We start from the raw sequence: 20,935 nt of genomic DNA, 5'->3' as shown, positions 1-20,935 counted from the left end.
CTCAGCTCTGATGAGCCATGATAGAACTTAACAGGCCTTAGGGAAGATGTGAAATGATGTATGGTGCTGTCCCCTGCTGGTAGGTTGTGCTAACACCATCCACATTAATAGTGTACCATCTGTACAGTGGGTTTCTTAATAGATCCCCCGCCCCCCCCAGGTAACAGACACATAGCTAACCAGAATTTGGCTACTTCATCTAAACTAATGACTACTTTAGTCCCACTAACACCATAGCATTCCTCCTTAGCTATACAGTCTTACAACTTTATGTTTTGAGACAGTCTTCCCATGAAGTCCCACTATAGACACCAAAATGTCCCAAACTCATGGCAACCCTCCAGGTTCATCTTCCAAGTGATGGGATTACAGACACATGTCACCATACCTGGCAGGTCTTACACTTTAGTTAGAGTGGGTAAATGTATGTATACATTTAGGATTTACAATTGCATTGGGGTTGAATGTGCTATGTGTATCTCTTTAAAATTGTACATTTTCACTTACCAAACCACATTAAGGCCACCATAGTACATGAATGTTTTCTTGTTATGACAGAAGTATGCTGTGTGCCTTAAGTGCTGATACATGCACATGCATGAAGAACTGACATGCAATCAGGGATTGGTAAGGCCACTGGCTTCTACTATTGTGTATATATACCCCCCCACACACGCTCATTCACACATATATACTCACATACATACATATTAGATATTTTAGCATGGTATTGTTCCCAAAGAACTTGGTAAGGTAATACATAAATCTCCTCTAACAGTGAAGAAGATACATAAGGTTTCTAAGGCAGGAGTCGAGAAAACGCTACAGCTCTCTCGAGAACTGCTGTCTCTGCATCCAGGTTTGCAGTTGAATGGTCTGTACTCTTTTCTTCGCTTCCCAAGGCCACCTGGAATGCCTTGGTAATGAAACGTGTGCCTGCCACTCTTCACCGGTTGGTTTCAGGAGTTATGTACATCACACTGGCCAGAGGGATGAACGTTCTTTAAGCAGCGCACCTCTGAAATGCTAGCCTGAGCTGTTCAGTGTACAACTCAGTACTGAAGCTGAGTAGCCCAGGGCTGGCCAGGAGAATAAATCCACTGACAGTCTCCAGCTCTCGGGGGCAGTGTCCGAACAACTGGTAGGAGAAGCTGGAGCCAATGGGTCCCAGGTCAGTATCTCCCACCTTGGGAGGTTTCCTAAGGGAACTTAGGGCTGGTACTGAAAGACCCGTGGAGGGCTCCAACCCTCACACCCCGACTCAGGAAAGGCGCCCCCCCCCCAAATCACTCACAAGAAGCGGTCTTGATGCAAAAGCATGAGGTCTTTTATATTCCAGTGCGCTGGGGTCCGCAGCCATACTCCATGTGGGGTAAAGGACTGGGAACCCTTGGTACAGGGTTTAGACGGCTTTTATAGGGTTACAACAAAGCCCGCGCATTACAAACCAATCATCTCATAGTGTGGACCAATCAATTTGAACCATCCAAGCCCGAGCTTTGCCCAGGAAGTCTGCTTTTGCTGGGGCTCCTGGGTAGTGTGGCACGGCTCATTTCCTGTTCTCATTCACTCACAGGTGCTGTTGGTAAACCCACCCTGTCGTGAACAGTCAAGAATGACCTTTTGCCTACTCACTGCTAGGGGGCAGAGTCTAGGGAAAATTAGGCTAAAATTTTCCATCCTTACAGTACCTGTCTCTTTCCACACTGGTTTTGTTGTTGTTGTTTTATTTGTTTGTTTTTGTTTTTCAAGACAGGGTTTCTCTGTTTGGAGCCTGTCCTGGAACTAGCTTTGTAGACCAGGCTGGCCTTGAACTCACAGAGATCTGCCTGCCTCTGCCTCCTAATTGCTGGGATTAAAGGCATGTACCACCAACACCCATGAGTTACCTATATAGCAGATTCTTTGTTCTTCACACAGCCATACCTATCAGTTTAGAAATGGAATGGGAACCCGATATGAAAGAAAGTGACTGGTTCCTGAAGCAGCTGTGCAGAAAGGCTGCTGACGTGTGTCTAGACTTGAACAATTGTGGATTAACAGCTGCAGATGCCAAGGAAACAGGTCTGTATGATATTAACTTTGTATAGAGAATGTAAGGCCTTTATATCAAGAAGAACAGTCAAAAGGTACACAGTGACCCATGTGGCACACTGAGGTCCCCCAAGCGGTCCTAAACACCTTCAGAAAGCAGCAGCAATACTGTTTATTCGGGAAGAAAACAAACATAGAGAGAATTTGGCAGCTTTCTCCAAGCCCTGATTTCCACCATAGCCTCATTACACTTGTAACCCCAGCTCTTGGGAGGCAGCAGCAAAGGATCAGAAGGTTAAGGTCATCTTTGGCTACTCAGGGCATTTCAAGCCATCCTGGCCTCCATTAACTCACTACTGTGAAACAAAACAAAACAAATGAAAATCAAGTTGGTATGTTGCTTTTGAAAGTACTGACAGTTGTTGGGATTGTTTCTTGTTTTACAGCAAGAAGCATTGGTTTCTTTGAACAAATAAAAGCCTTCTGTGGGGGCTTCCCTCAAAAGAAAAAAGAAAGTAAATTGGTCCTCCCTAAAGCTTCCCAGATGTGAGCTGAGCTTAGATCAATTCACTTGTTTTCTTTCTGAGCAATTTTACCTACTGGTTATTGCTTCTTGCTCTTTGAGATAAATCTGTTCCCCCAAAACTATAAACTAGTCAATCTAACCCATGAGCCCTGCAGAGAAGTTAAAGGGGTTTTGCCTTGTTTATTGTGGAGGGACAAAAGCAAAACTGTTTACATCTTTTACAACCAAAAGTAACGAAGTTTGTTGCCATAGCATCTCTTCAGTAGTCAAGAGCCCTCCTCCCACCTTACTCTTCAATTCTGCTTCTCGGTACCTTAAAAAAAGCCTCTGACGAGACAGCATGCATCTGCCAATAGAGAGATTCCAAAACTACTTCAAAATTAGGTGTCCTCTGCGGTGCAATATTAGTTGAGGATGTGTTACATTTGTTTATACTGTGGAATATTTAATGATGCAAGGATGTATTGTATTATTTTATGTTGTATTTGTCTAGCTCTGTGAAGCTGTGTTACTTTGTCTAAAACACCTGATTGGTCTAATAAAGAGCTGAAAGGCCAATAGCAAGGCAGGAGCAAGGATAGGAGGGGCAGCCAGGTAGAGAGAATAAATAGGAGGAGAAAAAGAGAAGAGGGAGGAGAGAGAAAAGGAGAGGAGGATACCAGGGGCCAACCACCCAGCCACACAGTCAGACACAGAATGAGAAGAGAAAAAAGATATACAGAAATAGAGAATGGTAAAAACCCAGAGGAAAAAGATAGACGGGATAATTTAAGAAAAACTGGTTAGAAATAAGCCAAGCTAAGGCCAGGCATTTATAAGTCATAGTAAGTCTCCCTGTGATTGTTTGGGAGCTAGGTGGCAGGCCCCCAAAGAGCAAAGAGTCCAAATAAATAAATAAATAAATAAATAAATAAATAAATAAATAAGCTACAATCCTCAACTTAGTCTTAGCCTACATGGGCTGCAGTAGGGAACAGTCTGTCTGGAGTTCAGAAAGTGCAAGATCAATATGTCTTGGTCTAGTGAGGCCTCTGCCCACTCCCATTCTCCATCGTGTATTCTGGCAGTGTCCTGCCACAGTGCACAGGACAGGCTCCTTCGAGCCAGCTCCCTTTGGAAGTTACTTCTCTGTTGCTGTGATAAAACACTAACCGAGTAACTTATATGGACGAGTTTGTTCTGGGCTTATGACTCCGAAAGGTTAGAGTCCTCAGCTTAGGAGTGGAGGCAGCAGGCAGCAGCCGACAGCTAATATCCCCAACTATAGATGGGAAACAGAGAGAGGACCCCGGAAACCTCAAAGTCTGCCCTAGCGACACTCTCCCTTCATCCAGGCCACACCTCCTGAGCCTTCCCAAACAGGGCGACTAACAAGTGGCCAAGGATTCAGATGCTGAAGACTTGTGGACGCCTCATTCGAACCACTACAACCACTAACTATGCTTGCGAGAGCTCCACCTTCAGAAATTAATTGCCTGAATAATATCCTGTCTTCCTCTTTAAAATATTTCATTTTACTATTATTTGTGTTTTGTCTGCATGTGTGTATGTGCAATATGGGCCACTGATGCCACAAGGGGGCGCCAAACCCCTGAGATTGGAGTTATAGATGATTGTGAGCCATCATAGGGGTGCTGGGATCTGAGTTTGGGTCCTCTAAAGAGCAGCAGGGCTCTTAACTGCTGAACTATCTCTCCAATCCATGATCCCGCCCCTCAATACTAATACAGTGGGGATTAGCTTTCATACGTGCATAGGGGAGGGAAGGACATACAGATATTTAGAATATAGAACTATTTTAATTACTTAAAATTAATTTTAATTAAATTTATGCCATAATGGGACAGGGCTCTTTAAAAAATGTTTTTAAGTTACACTAATTGTTTAGTTAATTTGTTATGTGTGTGCATATGCATATGTGCATACTATCTCTCACTCATGTATATTGGTCAAAAGACACTTGAGAAAGTCATTTCCCTCTATATTTAGCCCAGGGCCTCAAGATCAAGCTCAGTTGTTCAGGTTGAGTGGGCCAGTGTCCTAACCCACTGAGTTATCTGCACAACCCTAGGATAGGATTCTTAGCAAAAATTATAAGCCCAAACCTAAGGGATTAGAGACACTCAGCACTTCTGGGAATGCAGCCAAACCTGCAGAACTGGATTATTCTGTCTTGTGTTTTAACAAACACTTCAGGGGACTCTGATGGACACTAAACTAGGATCTATATCTCAGCCCATCCTCAGGGGATTCTGATGGATGCTGGTTTTACCACTGGTTTGTGTTTGAGTGCAGCAGTTACATTTCCTTCATGAAGTTGCCACCAGGAAGGAGACTTAACATCCTTTATGAATTCAAACAAAAACCGGAATGAAAGCAGTCAGCTGCTAACTCAGTGTTTGATGTCAGAAAAGCATGATTTTTCTTTTCTTGTATTGAAAGACCTGCAGAGCGTGGACCTTCACGCTCCCACTCAGGAAAGGCGACACCCCAAATCACTCACGAGAAGCGGGTCTCGATGCAAATAGCATGAGGAATTTTTATTCCAAGTGTACTGGGGTCCACCGTCGTACGCCATGCAGGTGTAGAGGACTGAGGACCTCGAGGGCAGAATTGAGATAGCTTTTATAGGATTTACATCAAAGCTAACAAGGCCAGTTTCAATGCTAGCCTGTTATTTTCACTAGGCCTTAAAGCAAGGTCGTGGGATAATTCAAAACTTGGATGGTTAATAAGGTTTCCTAGGTTACAGAGACTTCATAGCGTACACAGTTTTTATAAGGCGGGATTGTTTAGTGCACCTGCAAGGTTAGGAGGTTTTCTTTCTCTAGGACCAGCGGGCTCAGTGACCTTGTCCTTAATTAAGATAATGGGGGGCAGGGAGAATGTACTCTCCAGTCAGGGAGTTAGCTATATCTATTGGCAGAAGCACTTGTTCTTTCTAGTTTTCCCTTCTTGCCATGAGTCCTGTCTCTTTTAGTTATTAATTTTCTTTGTTGGCAGGATGACCCATAACAATTCCCAGACTGTTGTTGAGAATAACAACATTCCTCAGAAACTAGGTGGTTATGAATAATAATAATAATTTCCAGAAACCAGTCATCGTGACCAAGCTATTTCATGTATTTTCTTTTTCCTGAGCTTTGCTTGTAGCTAGGGTGATTTTTAAATACATGCTGGTGGATATTTTTAAATTTCTAACTTTTAGTGATCATTAGAGAGTTAGGTTGTATTTTCATCCTTTCAGAATTTTTTGTTGTTGTTTATGCCTTATGTATTCAGTGGTTTTGAAAGGATGGAAAAATACAACCCAACTCTCCAATGATCCCAGGAAGCTAGAAGTTTAAAAGTACTAAATATCTTAAATTCCAGACCATACCCTCAGCTAGTAAATAGGCTAAAGGTCACACTCCTTGACACTTACCTGACTTTGTAAACTGCTTGTGAAACCCCTGTCCCAGTGACCTAACCTAACTGCCATTTGTCACCCTGCCTAGGAGCCAGCACAAATGTAGACCTCAAGGGATATAGAAAACTGATTGGTCTATAAAGCATGGGCTTGGATGGTTTAAATTGATTGGTCCACACCGCGCAGGCTCTGGATACTGTGAGATGATTGGTTTACGATGCACAGGCTATAAAACCCTATAAAAGCTGTCTCAATTCTGTACTCAGGGTCCTCAGTCCTCTACCTCTGTGTGGCGTATGACTGTGGACCCCAGTGCACTTGGAATATAAAAGACCTCATGCTTTTACATCAAGACCGCTTCTTGTGAGTGATTTGGGGGGGGGGGCTCCTTTCCTGAATGGGAGTGTGAAGGTCCACACTCTGTGGGTCTTTCAGTTTTTGTCCTTTACAAAGTTTGGTTATGGTGAATAGGATGCAATGGCTGAGTGCTTTGAATGCTGCTAGGAGGTTTTTTGCTGGAGCTGTGGTTTCAGAACTGGAACTCCAGACTCTTGATCTGAAACCACAGAAGCCCAATGCACTGCTTCCTGCTGTCCTTTTAATGCTCAGGACAGACTGTAGCAGCATCCAGGCATGCCTTGCCCATCTCCACCCACCTTGCTGTTCCTGAAAATATAGATGTCCTTTGAGAATTTTCTACAAGCTATGGTACAGACTCAGAGAAAGCTGAATCCACAAACCCGCCACATCTCTATCCATTTATATATAAGACAGGACAAGGGTGGCAGTGGCTCACACCTTTAATCCCAGCACTCTGGAGGCAGAGGCAGTCGGATCTCTGTGATACATAGCAAATTCCAGGCCAGCTAGGCCTGAATAAGGAAGCCCTGTCTTGAAATTAATGATAATCAATAAGTAGAAGGTAGTAATAACTAGGCGATCAGGATAATGAAGAAAATGTGTTGTAGAATATTATTTTAACCAGGTAAAGAGATGTTACATTCGTTTCTGCTGCCTTTGTGTTGGCATTTCACCTTGCCTACCTAAGGCACCAGATTGGTCTAATAAAATGCTAAACAGCCAGTAGCTAGTCGGAGAGGGATGGGTGGGGCTGGCGGGCAAAGGGAAAACGTAGAAGAAATCTAGAGAAAGGGAGAAAAGAAGGAGGGAAGAATGAGGAAGAAAGAGAGTACATGCCCCAGGGCCAGAAGCCAGGCAGCTGTCAGGCAGCCAGACGCTAGAAGCAGTTGAAAGTAAGATATACAGAAGGAAAAAAAGGCAAAAAGCCCCGAGGCAAAACATAGGTAAAGACAAACAGATTAAAATAAGAACTAAGATACGGTTGAGCATCTGTAACTGATAAGAAGTCTCCATGTTATGATTTGGGAGCTGGTTGGTGGCCCAAAAGAAAAAGCCTGCTACAAAAAATGTACAGACAGTCCTGGTCTCTGCTGACTGACCCTGGACATTCGCCAGCTTCCAGTGTGAGCGTCTGATAGAGCAAGGGGCTGCATGTCAGATGGCTTTGCAACATACAAAGAACAGTATTTACAGAATAGCAACAGTTGCACTACTGGCAGCAGGCACAGAGTTGCCATTTCTACCTTAGAGTTCAACACCAACAGAAAGTGGTAGAATCTTGTGTGGACATCTCTGTGTTTTAGAGTGCAATCTTATTTCTTTTTGGAAAAAATAGAAAATATCCCAAGAAATGGGAAATATAAATGGGACAGTTTCCTCACTTGAAAGCAAGAGATCCCTGCTTTGCTAAATGTCAACATGTCTGGTCCCTGAAACTACACCTACCCTGAGCACATGGGCGCTGAGTTCTGATGTATTACAAATCACAAATTACACGCACAGATCTGCATTTTCTTCTGCCCACTTTAACTGCTTTGCTGCCTTTCCTCTTGACGTGGATGCACTGGACATTTCCTGGAATGATTTTGTCAGCGGAACACTTTGCTTGTTCACTGAGCAGATGCATCAGGTTCGCAAGCTGAAAGTCCTGAGGCTGAGGAGCTGTGGACTTACCACTGAGGATGTTCAAACACTGGGTAAGGTGACGCCTCTCCCAAAACGTATTGACATCTCTTTGTATTCCAACTTGAAAAAACAAATAAAAGAACAGGGGCTGGGGAGGTAGCTCAGGTCATAAAAAGTTTGTCTTGAAAACACGACCCAACTTTGAACTTTAGAACCCATATAAACTGAATGTAGCAACACAGGCCTAGAATCCCAGTATTTTATTTTTGAAATTGTTCACAGTAACCATACACTTTCATTATTACAAAAAAGAAACAGAGAAACACAAAACAAAACAGGAGGACCCTGTTAAGTCAGGCTTGGTGGTATAGACAGAGATCCTAAAGGCTGAGGAAGGAAGGTCACAAGGACAAGTCCAATCCAACTACCTTAATCAAACTGTCTCAAACCAAAAGTTAAAAAGAGGTAAAGTTGCTGGGCTGCCTCAGTGCGAGGAGTCCATCATGCTTAGAATGTGTAAGGTCCTAGGATCAACACCACAGAACAGACAAGCTTTTAAACTGACTGGCTCTGAAAAGGCCAGGAAATCTCTGCTGTGGGCCCAACACTGGGTAGGTTTATTATTGCTCTTGAAGACATCAGCTTTATTATGTTCAGTGCTAGGAAGTTATTGATACTGATAAAAATAATAATAATGGCTCCAGTGGTATCCATGGTGAGCACTAGCTCTCTGTATAGAGTGGATTTGTTATAGGGATCAACACCATTTTCTTCCCTAAGACTTTCAGGGTCTGCAATGTCTTTTTAACTGGCAGCCTGAGTAAATCTAAGGTCAGTGCTCAAGTGTAATTGGTGGCGATGCGGTGGTCCTTCTGTATATATGTTTCTCTTACTGGTTGATGAATAAAACACTGTTTGGCCAATGAGGCAGGAAGATAGGCAGGACTAGAAGACAAGGGGAATTCTGGGAAAGGTAGGCAGACAGAGTCACCATGTGAGTCCAGGAAGAGAGGATGTACCAGGCTTTCTCCAGTAAGCCAAGACCAAGTGGAAATATGTAGAATAATATAAATGGATTAATAATTAAGACAGAGCTAGCCAATAAGAAGTCCAAGCCACTGGCCAACAGTTTTATAACTAATATAGTGTCCGTGTGTTTATTTGGGGCTGAAGGGCAGCAGGATCAGCCGGGGCAAAGACTATGGTGATATAGTCAAGTGTTCTCAGAGACTTCAGAAGAACTAGTGGCAATTGGTATCTTAGAGGGAGAGCTTGTGAAGTCACTGTTGGGTCCATTGAGGCATAGTTGGTAGGGACTCTAATGACCTCCTTTTGCTTTAGAAGGACAGCATATTCACTTAACCTCCTCTCCTGCTCTGCTCCCCTCCCTCCCTGCTCACCTTTCCCACTGCCTCACAATATGAATTTCAGGACTGTAGTGGGAGATGTCATTCTGTTTCTCTTATTGGTTAATGAATAAAACACTGTTGGCCAGTAGGAAAGCAAGACTAGGAGACAAGGAAGATTCTGGGAGATGTATTGGGAGAGTCAAGATGTAGGGACTTGAGAGGAGGTCGGGACCCTTTCTCCAATAAGATGAGACCACATGGAAACACTTAGATCAATAGAAATGGGTTAATATTTAAGACAGAGCTAGCCAATAAGAAACACTAGTAACAGGCCAACAGCTTTATATCGAATACAGCATCTCTGTGTGTTATTTGGGGCTGACACGGCTATGGGACCAGGCTGGTGGGGAAACTACTCATAACAGGACTGGGGTTGGGGCATGCTTTGTAGATGGTGCCTTTGCATCCTTGGATGTGCTGAGGATGCTAGATCTCCCCTGCAACAAGGAACTGGGTGGAGGCTATGAAGGCTCACCTGCTCAGCTGGCCTGGCAGAGCACCTGGATGTCCTGGATCCTCACTAACAGCAGGTGATGTGACCTCACTGAGAAAGTGACCCCCGAGGAGCAGACCCTGTGGGTGTGCCTGGGAAGTTAGTGTCACTGTCAAGTCACCAGAGCTTGTGTGTGCACTGAGCACCCAGTAAATGTTAAGGAATCCAAGATTTGGTACTTGAAAGAGAAACTTTTGAATTTCTCTTGCGTTTTAGAAACAAGTATGTTAGTGTCACAACCTTGATTACTTACAGGTATGTAAACCAAAATGAGACTTTTAAATGACAAAGTTAAGACACTTAGAGAAAAGGCAGTTCCTGAAAAGGGACCAGGGTGATACATAATGGATAGACATTCGGACTTCAGATAATGGAAGTTCTTTCCTACTGTCAACCCAGTTCTGTAGTTATTACCTGTAATATATAAATGCAATCTCCCATAGCAGGAAGATCAGAAATTGCTCTTCCCTGTCCGTATGTGGTCATACTGAACCTTCAAGACACTGAACATGACTTCACATCAAACATCTACTATCCTAATTTGGGAGCCTGACATCTTGGACCTCAACTGTTGCAAGAGCCCAAATGTCTTCTTGTCCCTCTGCCTCTCTTCCTTTGTTTCCCAACTCTCATCTCATTAAACTCCATTCAGGCCTCACTGTCCTTGGGCATACCAGGCATGCTGGAGTCCTTGAGTCTCTGCTCAGATTGAGGGCAACTTCCAAGATAGGAGTGGATCTGATCCTGAATTGCCCCGTGGTTCAAGTGTAGGTACCCACACATTCCTGGCTCCCACTAAGGACATGCTTAATATGCAAATGGATGGCAAATATGAATAACAAAGATTTTAAAACACTCTTTGGGGAAGGAAAATAGTAAAAATAAAATTTCAACTCTAACAACCACCTTTTGGGTCTGCTGAGTTATTCCACAGACTCTTGTCCCTCCATCTGGAATAATGTGAAGGAGGGCAATTCATTTGTCGGGGTCCATACAGATGGCTTTACTTCATCTTGACTTACAATCAGAGAGTTCAAAACTATCCTTACTCTTCCAAGGTTAAAATCGTAAGACCTAAAGGTCTAAGGTGCAACTACTGTAGGTGTGGATGCCTTACCTAGGTCTAAGGTGTGGTTACTCTCAATCCTCAAAGCCAAATAATGAGAAATTTAGTTTTGTGTGGGGCAATTTTACTAAATGTTTGGAGAGTTCAGGAAGAAAGTCTGTTTGCTCCTTGTATCATGAGAAGTCTTTTGTAATGCCCCCTTTTTGGTTCGGGTATTTAGTGTTGAAGAATAAACTTGAGGCATCCAGCCCTCCTGACTCTATTCTGTGTCTCCATCTTTTCCTGAGCATCTTTATCAGTTCATTTCCTCAGTCCACACTCCCCCTCTCAGGAACCAACCAGGCAAGCTGGCTGGATCTGACTGAAGCCCCACAAAGATGGATTAGTACAGAAATAAGGAGGGCAGTTTATTATAAACAGCCGAATAAGGAGGTGGACTTATTATATACACCTGAGTGAGGAGGGTGTTTATTATATACAGCTGAGTGAGGAAGATGTTTATTATAGGCAGTTGAATAAGATGGGTTTATTATATACATCTTAGTGAGGAGGGGTTTATTATACACATCTGAGTGAGGGGGGTTATTATAGACAGCTGAGTGAGGAGAGGGTTTATTATACACATCTGAGTGAGGAGGATTATTACAGACAGCTGAGTAAAGAGGGGGTTTATTACATACATCTGAGTGAGGAAGGGGTTTATTACAAATATCTGAGTGAGGAGGGGGTTTATAATAGACAGCTGAGTGAGGAGGGGGTTATAGACAGCTGAGTAAGGAGGGCTTAGCTAATATTGGTAGGGGGGTCTCTGTAGTGAAGCAGTCTCAGACTGCGGTCATTCAGAAGGAGGAAGCTGTGGCTGGTACATTCTGCACACACTGTCAACACCCACACTTGGACCATTCCCGAGCCATTCCCATGGGACTGAGGCCTTGGGTCCTTGGCAGGGCTGTTCTTGTATCAACTATACTCAGGACTTCCTGGGTTCCCCATAACAAACATCCCATTTCTACATGTATTATTGCTGCAGATAACTCCAAAGAAACAAAGTTGCAGCTCATCTAGCTAGAAACTACTGATCCATCTTCCAGTCGTGAGGCTCTGGACCATGACCACAGAATTCAGACAGAGCCTCAGCCTCATAGGGCAGGAATAAAACAAAACCTATCCACAGTTCTGTGGTGAAATCTGAATTGCTGTGGAGGGTGCCAGGGAATGGCTACTGGGACCACGAGTCCCACTTTCTCTTCCTTTTCTTTCTCTTCCTGGACCATCCTCTCACACACACTTCTGTGTCTTGATGTTCCCCACTCTGGGGATGAGGTAGTCACCCCCACGCAGGACTCACCTTCAGTGACGGAAGAAAACAAATATGTAAGCAAGAAAATAACGTGCAATTGTGGGAGCTCTGAAAAAGATGGGGGACTGTTATCAGTTCCTTCTCTGTTGCTGTGAGAAAACACCATGACCAAGACAACTTAGAAAAGGAAGAGTTTATTTGGGCTTGTGATTTCATGGGTTTCAGAGTCTGTGAGAGTGAAGCAGAGGCATGGCAATGGGTGGCAGGCGTGGCCGGGGGGATAGAAAGCTGCCAGTGTGTATCTTGGACCTCAAACACAAAGCAGAGAGAGAAAACTGGAAATGGTGTAGTGTCTTTAAACTCTCGGAGCCTGCTCCATTGGTAAACTTCCTATGAGGGCATTTCTCCCAAACCTCCCCAAACCGGGGACCAAGTATTCAAACATTCAAGCCTATGGGGACATTCACATTCAAACCACTACAGATATGATAGTGACTGAGAGGTACTTTGGCTTGGGTGGTCCTGGGAGACTCCGTGAGATAAGCTAGCTCCACAGGTCTCCTAGGATAATGTCTCCTATGTTGGTAAGTACTCCAGAGAAGCCTATAAGCAGGAAAACAGCAGAAAGATAGACTCTGGTTACCTGTAGCACCTGCAATTACTTACTGGGTCAATGTTAATTTATATGGCTGGTGAGAAATGAATCTTTGACCAAGCATAGGTTGCAGGAGTCACAGCCAAACTGAAGCTGTGAGAAGATTATTCCAAGCAGTCAAACTTTTTATACCTATATCAGAAACAGAATACAATGGCAATTGCCAAGGTCAGCACAATGGGAGTTGCCAGGGTACAATGACATTCGCAAGCTATGCAGCTAGGCCAGGCCTTCTCCATGATTCCCTGCAGCTCCTTTCGGCTAAGCAGGCTCCTTAGGAACCCTCTCCAATGCTGTCACTGGCAGGTCCTGGCTCTTAACGGTCCTCCTTTCTCTTCCTCCCAGAGCAGGGAGTACAGACATGCATTATCATGTTCAGATTGTGTGGCACTGAAGGCAGAATCCAAGACTTTGTGCATATTAGGCAAGCACTCTACCAACCATGCTACATCTGAAGCTCTCAGTAGCATTTTGCTTTAGGTTATATGAAGCCAACTATAGATATCTGTCTGGTAATTTGTAATTTTCTGAGAGGGAATATGAATTGAGGATGCTGTGAGTTTGATGGGAAAGTGAGATATTATTAATGTCTGAGTCTAGCTGACTACCCAGAATCCGTTCCCCACAGCACCTCTTGCTCTTTAGGAATCCTGGAGGTCATGCATTTATTCTAGCCTGTATCATGGAACTACCAAATCTAGACTTTCTTCCCATCATGGCAGGGAGGTGCACAGAGGTGAAGGAACATTGCAGAATATCCCCAAACATACCGTAACTCAGGTAAACAAGCATTTTGCCCACACAGTACTAGGGACCCCAGCATTATTTCCAGTTTCATTGATCCCTACGAAGACTCAAATCTCACAATATAGTTGTACTTTATAGCAAAGATTTATTACAGGGAAAAGACACAAAATACAATTGGGAAAGGAAAGTCTTTGTGAGACAAAGCCCTAAGGAACCAAGTGCAATCTCCCAAGAGTTCTTTCTCAGTGGAGCTGAACGGGGTACATTTAACTACTCCAGCAATGAGCTGTGACATGTGTGTGACGTATTCTATTGGGGCTCATCTGAACCTGTAAGCAAGGGTTTCACTGAGGTTCAGTCATACAAATATCCTCTCCCTAGGACATTAGGGAATTCAAAATTCACAGAAGGAAAACCTGTAGATGTCAGAATTCATATGATTAATACAAATAGATTAGCCACTGAGTGATGTCCTGAGGTGGCTGGGTTGTGAGAGCTTTTGCCTCATCAGTGCATCAACCATGACAGACTCAGAGTTGAGTGGGATGTTTATTGAAAGTGCTGGGATCAGTAGGAGGTGTGGTCCAACCAGGGAAAGGCATCCTGGAGCATGCCCTTGATGGCCATATCTTATCCTTGGTTCTTCGAGCTTTCTCCTGCTTTTTGGAGCTCCGTTTCACCGCTCACTCAACAAGAAGTTCTGTGTCACCAAAGCCTGAAGTTATAGCACCAAATCTTTGCTCCTTTGTTTCCCATGGGTTGTTTTGTTTTGTCTTTGATACAAGGTCACACTCTGTAACTCTAGCTGGGCTCAGATTCTCCATTCCTCACTGATTATTCCTGCACGATGGCATTATAGGCAGGCACTACCATGCCTGGCCCTCAGAGGCATTTGTCACAGCAACAGAGATCTGACTGACTAATTTTGGATCCTGAAGACATATTACCAGTCTCAAAAACTGTGGAATAAGGTATTATTCTGATTCAAGTTTAAAAGAGCAATACAAAACAATACCCCACTACACTCCCTAGAAACACAAGGTGTATTCTCTGGCATCAACCACTGAAGAAGTTACAGGCTGTTCCCCAAATAAAAATTTAAAGCAACAAAGCCAAAAAGAAACCTAATACACTCTTTTTGTAATTGTACACAGGACTAGAACTGGATTTAGTGTGAATTAGTTACTTTACAGAATGCCTAGCAAAAACAGTTTGAGGGAAATAAAGTTGGTTTTTGTGCAGTTTGAGATACAATGCCGGGAGCACGGTCACATGACAGCCTCATCAAGGAATGGAGAGAGATAGATGCTGATACTTGGTTTGTTTTTCCTTTTCATTTGGTCCAGGACCTCAACCATAGTTAATGGTCTCTGGAAACACCCTGCCCCCCACAGGCACACCCAGAAGTGTGTTTCCATGATGATTCTTGGATAACGGTGGAAACTGTCCTGCTTTTAATCCTCTTTTATATATTATTCCAGTTAAAAATTCCTTTAAAATTGTGCCATGGACCAGACAGGGCTCTAATTAAATGAAATAAATGTACTCTATTAACAGAAATGAGTGGTTATTTTCTAGTACATATTAATAAAAATGACTTACTCCAAATTCTAAGAAGTCTGTGTTTAGAGAGCTCTTGCTCTCCTTCAGCCCACACATACTTGCTCTTTTCTGTGTAGTCCTGCCAGCCCTGTCCCAGGCTATAACCCTTTCAGACTTGACGATTTTAGCATGGGGCCCTGAGATGTCTGCAGAATGTCTATAGATGTGTTTGCCAGGGTCTCTGAGTGCCTTAAAGTTAATTACAGTTACCCTGTGGGGGAGTATTCGGTTCAGCTGCTGACAACACATCTGCAGTCACATCTGGCTCTGGCTCTTGTGGCCTGTGTGACTGCAGGTCCCCAAGACCTCAGTGTCTGTAAATAGAGAATATAACAATGGCATGTACATCACCAGCCTGTGAGGATCAAGTGGCTTTAAGATACAGGCAATTCTGGGGAAGCTGCCTCCTAATGCTGGACAAATGTTCACTGTTTATATTATTGTAGAGTCTGTAAATGTCATTTAAAAGCAAGTTGGGTTTTTACCATGGCCAGGATAGTCTGCAGCAGCTCAGGAGGAGGCCACATTCCTGGGTGTGACCCCAAAGGGTCAGGTAAGCTGGCCATAGAACCTCTCCACCTCTTTGCCGGAGCCTCAGGCGGATTCCCTTTAGTGTCCCTGAGTTCTCACTGTTCCTATTCTGATCTCTGGAACACTCGGCTCCCAGTCTTTGCTCTTTCCGGGTAGTTCTCACACAGTTTTCAGATCCAGGTGTGACTATTTCTTTTTAACACAGTCACCATATGATTTAGGAGCCTTTTTGTAGCCTTTATAAGAAATTTATAATTAAGGCAAAATGTGTGGTGCCTACCTGTAGTACAAACATCCAGGAGACTGAGGCAGGAGGATGGCAGGATGGAGGCCAGCCTGGGCTGCAAAGCAAGTACCTGAGTCAAGAATAAAACCTAATGTATGTACTTCTTTGTAAGGTCCCTCCTTGAAACACGTTTTCACCATTCTCTACATTATTAGTTATTAGTACATAGGTTATTAACAGACTTCTCAAAGTGCTTATTGTGGCTGGGAATAAATTGTTATGATTAATTTTAACTTAGGTGCCATCTGAGAATTAATTAGCATTTAAAACCTCCATCCAAAAGCGTGTTAGTTCCTTTCCTGTGTCTTCGTTACTTTTCTATGTCTGTGAAGAGACTCCATGACCAAGGCATCGTATATAAGGCAGCATTTAATAGGGCTTGCTTAAGGTGCAGAGGATGAGACCATGCAGTCATGGTAAGGGGCGTGGCAACAGGAGGCAGGCATGGTGCTGGAGCAGCTGTGAGCTCACATCTGATCCACAGCAGGAGGCGGAGAGAGAGTGGGCTTGGTGAGGGCTTTTGAAATCTCAAAGCCCATGCACAGTGCCACACCTCCTCCTGAAGGCCACACCTCCTACTCCTTCCCAAACAGTTCCACCAACTGGGAACCAAACACTTGAATATATGAGCTTATGAGGGCCTTTCCCTTTCAAACCACCACACCTTGCCTGGGTAATTGCATGAAGTAAATACAAACACAGCTCAGTGTTCTTGAGTCCTAGAGAAGCTTGGCCCATCTCTGAATTTCAACAAGACCATACATTGGCATAGCTACCAATCCAGGTGCACTCTGAAAATTCTGACCAGCTTTCTGCACCCCTTAGCCCTTTCTCCTTCTTAAGTACAAAAGAAATCAAAGAAATCTCATCTAATGGTGCATCTGATTTAATCAAGTCTAATTTTCTGATGTAGCCAATAGTGTCCCAAGTACAACCTTTTCAGCCCTGGGTGTGTTAATATACTGTTCTGGCCCTTACGATCTCTCATGGGATCCAAGTTACTGATACTATTCTCATTACAATTTTAGCTGAAGCCTCTGTTTACCTCCCTGCTCTGGAAATGCTCAACCTTTCTTGGAATAAGTGTGTTGGTGGGAATCTGAAGCTGCTTCTTCAAACACTGAAGCTGCCACGGTCAATCTGAGTGTTGAGACTAAGCAGCGGTGCCCTGGTGACAGAGAACGTGATTCTCCTGGGTTTGTATTAACCTACCAAGGGGACACTTGACACAAAGCATGGACCAGGTAGTAGACCTGGGACTATGGCAGCTTCCTTTTTCCCAGTACCAATGTAAGAGAGATCTGGTTAAACCAAATAATGTAATTCTGGAGCCATATGACAGGAGAGTGTTTCTGAAGAGAAGATGGTGATAAGAAGGGAAGGGGGCATTCCTGCCAAATAACTTCTGCTTCAACCACAAAGAGTCCATCATCTATCGCTTACTTGCACTATTAATTTTCCCATAAGTTGACCCAAAAATGCTTTTGAGGTAGGAGGATGTCTCTCAGTAGTAGAGCACTTGCCAAGCATGCATTGGGCCCTGGATTCAATCCCTGTCATCTCAAAACAAGCTAATAATATAAAAAAATTAATACAGTGAACTAGAGAGATGTCTCAGCAATTAAGAATGCATGATGCTCTTGCAGAGGACCTGCGTTTGTCCCCAGCACCCTCACTGGAGTACTTAAAGCTCTCATAGTCACCTGCAATTAGGTGTGCATCTTCTACATAGACACATACACTCATACATAAATAAAATATATCTTTTAAAGTTAAGTACATAAAGAATTACATAAAGTAAAGAAAAAACATGCCAGGTAGTGGTGGCATACACCTTTAATTCTAACACTTGGGAGACAGAGGCAGGCAGATCTCCAGGTTCAAGCACAGCCTGGTCTACATACATAAGTTCTAGGATAGCCAGGGCTATGCAGAGAGACCCTACCTTGAAAAAACAAAAGGAAGGAAGGAAACAGCTTGTCATCATAAATGAAGTATGAGTATCAATTATTACAGATATTAGCTCACTAAAGGCTGTGAGTAGAAGTTCATTCTGTGTTTTTAAAAAAAATGACATGAGAAGGCTTAAAGGAGTATTGTAGCACAAATCTGACACTTCCCCTAGGGCAGTTTAGAAGTATGGAAGGGGAATTAAATAAGGACTAATTTAAGTTATCTGAGTCCAGGCAATGTACCTGAGCTCACTATCCTCATTATAGTACTGGTGTCCATGTCCATCTGGGAACAATGAAGAGCATGGTGTCTCCCACCTAGCTTTAGTGACCTCCATCATGACTCTGCTACCAGCTCTCTGATTTCTGGAGCCACAAGTATTCCCTGAGATGAGCTGACCAAGGTGGAGTGTGGGGGTGACAGGTCAAAGTCACTAGAAGACAGACCGAGGTCCTTCCTTCCATGAGGTCAGCTTCAGGATGAACTGAAAGAGCATGGGGTGGAGGACAGAACCATAGTTGCCATCAACAGAGATGGTCAAAGGGACACTTCACAGAAGACTCTCAAGATCCTTTGTTCTGAGGTTCTGTGTCACTTTTCTCCCTAACCCTTTTCTGGGTTCAGCTGAAGAGGGATACAGGTGCCATTTGCCTGGGGTAATTTGCCTACTTATTCCTGTAGAAGCCATCATCTTCTCTTAGGCCACAATATGATAAAGAGGAAACTATGTTGTGTACTAGAAGTCTCTAAAGTGAACAAAAAACTATCTGGTATATTTTGCACATTGGATTTACTGTTAGGAATGGTGATGCAGCTCAGTAGGGGAATGTTTACCTGGCATGTTCGAGCTTGAGACCCTGGGCTCAATTCCCAGCACCTCCAACATGAATGAACTCAGTTAAATAAGTGTTGAATGAATAGTGATAGAATTAATAAGCAATGAATAACTAACCAGCTTTTAACTGCAAGGTGGCTGTGTGCCAATGGTCCTCAGTCAAAGCCAGTGTGCCATCATTCTGTGCATCTAGTCAGGGAAAGTAGAGCTGGGACTTCTGCGGAGCAGAACACTTAAACTAACACACAAGTGAAATTCTTCCAGTCAGGGCTGAGGAAAGATGGGGATGTCTATTTTCAAGCTGTACATGGGATACATGGAGATAAAGTTTCTGAGTAAAATGCTTTCTGGTGACCCAAATGAAACTACAAGCTAGCAGCAAGTCATTATCAATTGCTGATAATCTCAGAAGAGGTGTGTTACTGGAAAGAGGGAACAGATAAAGGAGAGTATCCTTATATTTTAGAGTGATTTTTGTTTTCCAGCCTCAGCCATATGGACAGGCCATTTAGCTGAGCTGCAGAAGCTTGACCTGAGCTACAACAACAGCATCTGTGACACAGGATGGGCGATCTTCTGCCAAAACCTCTGCTTCCTTAAAAAGCTAACTGAACTAGACTTCAGCCTTTGGCCATTGAGTTCCCGGGGTCGTGGGCGATGGTTTAGGCACTTACTATGTTCTGTGACCAAACTTCCTGTGGTCACTGAGATAGGAATGAGAAGATGGGTCATACCAGCCTCGAAGAAGGAAGACCAGAAGGCTTTACCCACAACCACAGAAGGGGCATTCAATTTGACCACAGTGGGTTTCAGTGTGCTGCTTCCTAATAATGAATAATTCTCTAATGGAGGAAAAGAATATGAATGAATCCCAACATCAGCTGATCTCAGGAAGTGTTGTTTAGAAATATTTATATTCTAAGATTTTTGTAATTATATATAATAGTGGTTCCCAACCTGTGGGTTGTAACCCCTTTGCGGTCAAACAACCCTTTCATAGAAGTTGCATTTCAGATATTTATATTATGACTCATAACAGTGGCAACATTATAGTTATAAAGTAGGAACAAGATAATTTAATAGTAGGGCTTCACAACAACATGAAAACCTGTATTAAAAGGCCACAGCATCAGGTAGGTTGAGAACCACTCACTGGTCTATAGTAACCATATATGGGGATGCAGAGACTGCTCAGTCTAGAAAGTGCTTGCTCTGCAAGCATGAGGACCTGAATTTGATCTAAGTAGCACACATAAAAAAGCAAGGAGTGACTGCCCAGAGCTGCAGGTTGCAAGCAGCCATAGGAATACACAACAGTGACAACGTATTTAACAACTCTACCCATCAGAGTCATAACATCCTGTTGGGAAGCCCCACTTTGCAAAGCTGTGGGGTTACTGACTGTAAATGACTAGTTGTTTCTGCCCATAACTTTCTCAAGTGTCACTACTATACCTCCCTAATAAGAACAGCTGTGGGATTCTTTCCCCAGCCATTTGGTGGTATGTTTTACACTTTTTGGGCACACATTTCGCTGTGGGTAGTCAGGAAGATGATTTCTGCTTAATCTATATAATTTTAATGAACAGAAATAATAATAGGATATTTTACATTACTCAGACTGACACAGGAAAGTAATAGTATTCTCAGTTACAAAGACCGCCTTTTATACAGACAACTAATTTTATACCAGAACAAATTCAGAGAAGGCTGGTTGCCCCTGGAGATGAATATCTTGTTTCCCCTAGAGACAAACACATGAGGGTATTTTCCCAGGTGCTTTGCTGATTCAAGGATAGAGCTTAAAGCAACTTTAGAAGACATAACTCCCTTTAGAAATGGATTTCTGCTTGCACTCCTTACCACTTAAGGTCCAGCTAATTAATTGTTATTGTTAATTCTTGATTTCCAATGTTATTTTCTGTTCAGGAACCCTAACCATTTAGGATATATGTATGGTCAAGGGTTACTCACTAGCCAGTCAATGTGACATCCCTAGCCTAAGAGAAACTACATGATGTATCTTACGTTATGAGAATGGGTCGGACCCTGAAAATGCTTAGCTATGAGAGGAGCAGCTGCAGCACAGAGAAGGAAGCTGTA

At 43.3% G+C, this 20,935-nt stretch overlaps 1 protein-coding gene across 1 annotated transcript; it reads left to right on the top strand.

Moving 5' to 3' along the window:
• The first annotated feature begins 1,880 nt into the window (after positions 1 to 1,880).
• Positions 1,881 to 19,660, top strand: Lrrc31 (leucine rich repeat containing 31). The gene is given in 10 exon segments (XM_051185711.1): positions 1,881 to 2,062; positions 7,881 to 8,050; positions 9,756 to 9,851; positions 9,854 to 9,877; positions 9,880 to 9,916; positions 15,722 to 15,780; positions 16,958 to 16,993; positions 17,073 to 17,240; positions 19,318 to 19,566; positions 19,569 to 19,660. Coding segments are annotated over 10 exon segments (1,113 nt in total).
• Positions 19,661 to 20,935: the final 1,275 nt, after the last annotated feature.

The sequence above is a fragment of the Phodopus roborovskii genome, unplaced genomic scaffold (assembly GCF_943737965.1).
Source record: "Phodopus roborovskii unplaced genomic scaffold, PHOROB, whole genome shotgun sequence".
Lineage (NCBI taxonomy): Eukaryota > Metazoa > Chordata > Mammalia > Rodentia > Cricetidae > Phodopus > Phodopus roborovskii.
This window is presented reverse-complemented; position numbering and strand designations above follow the sequence as displayed.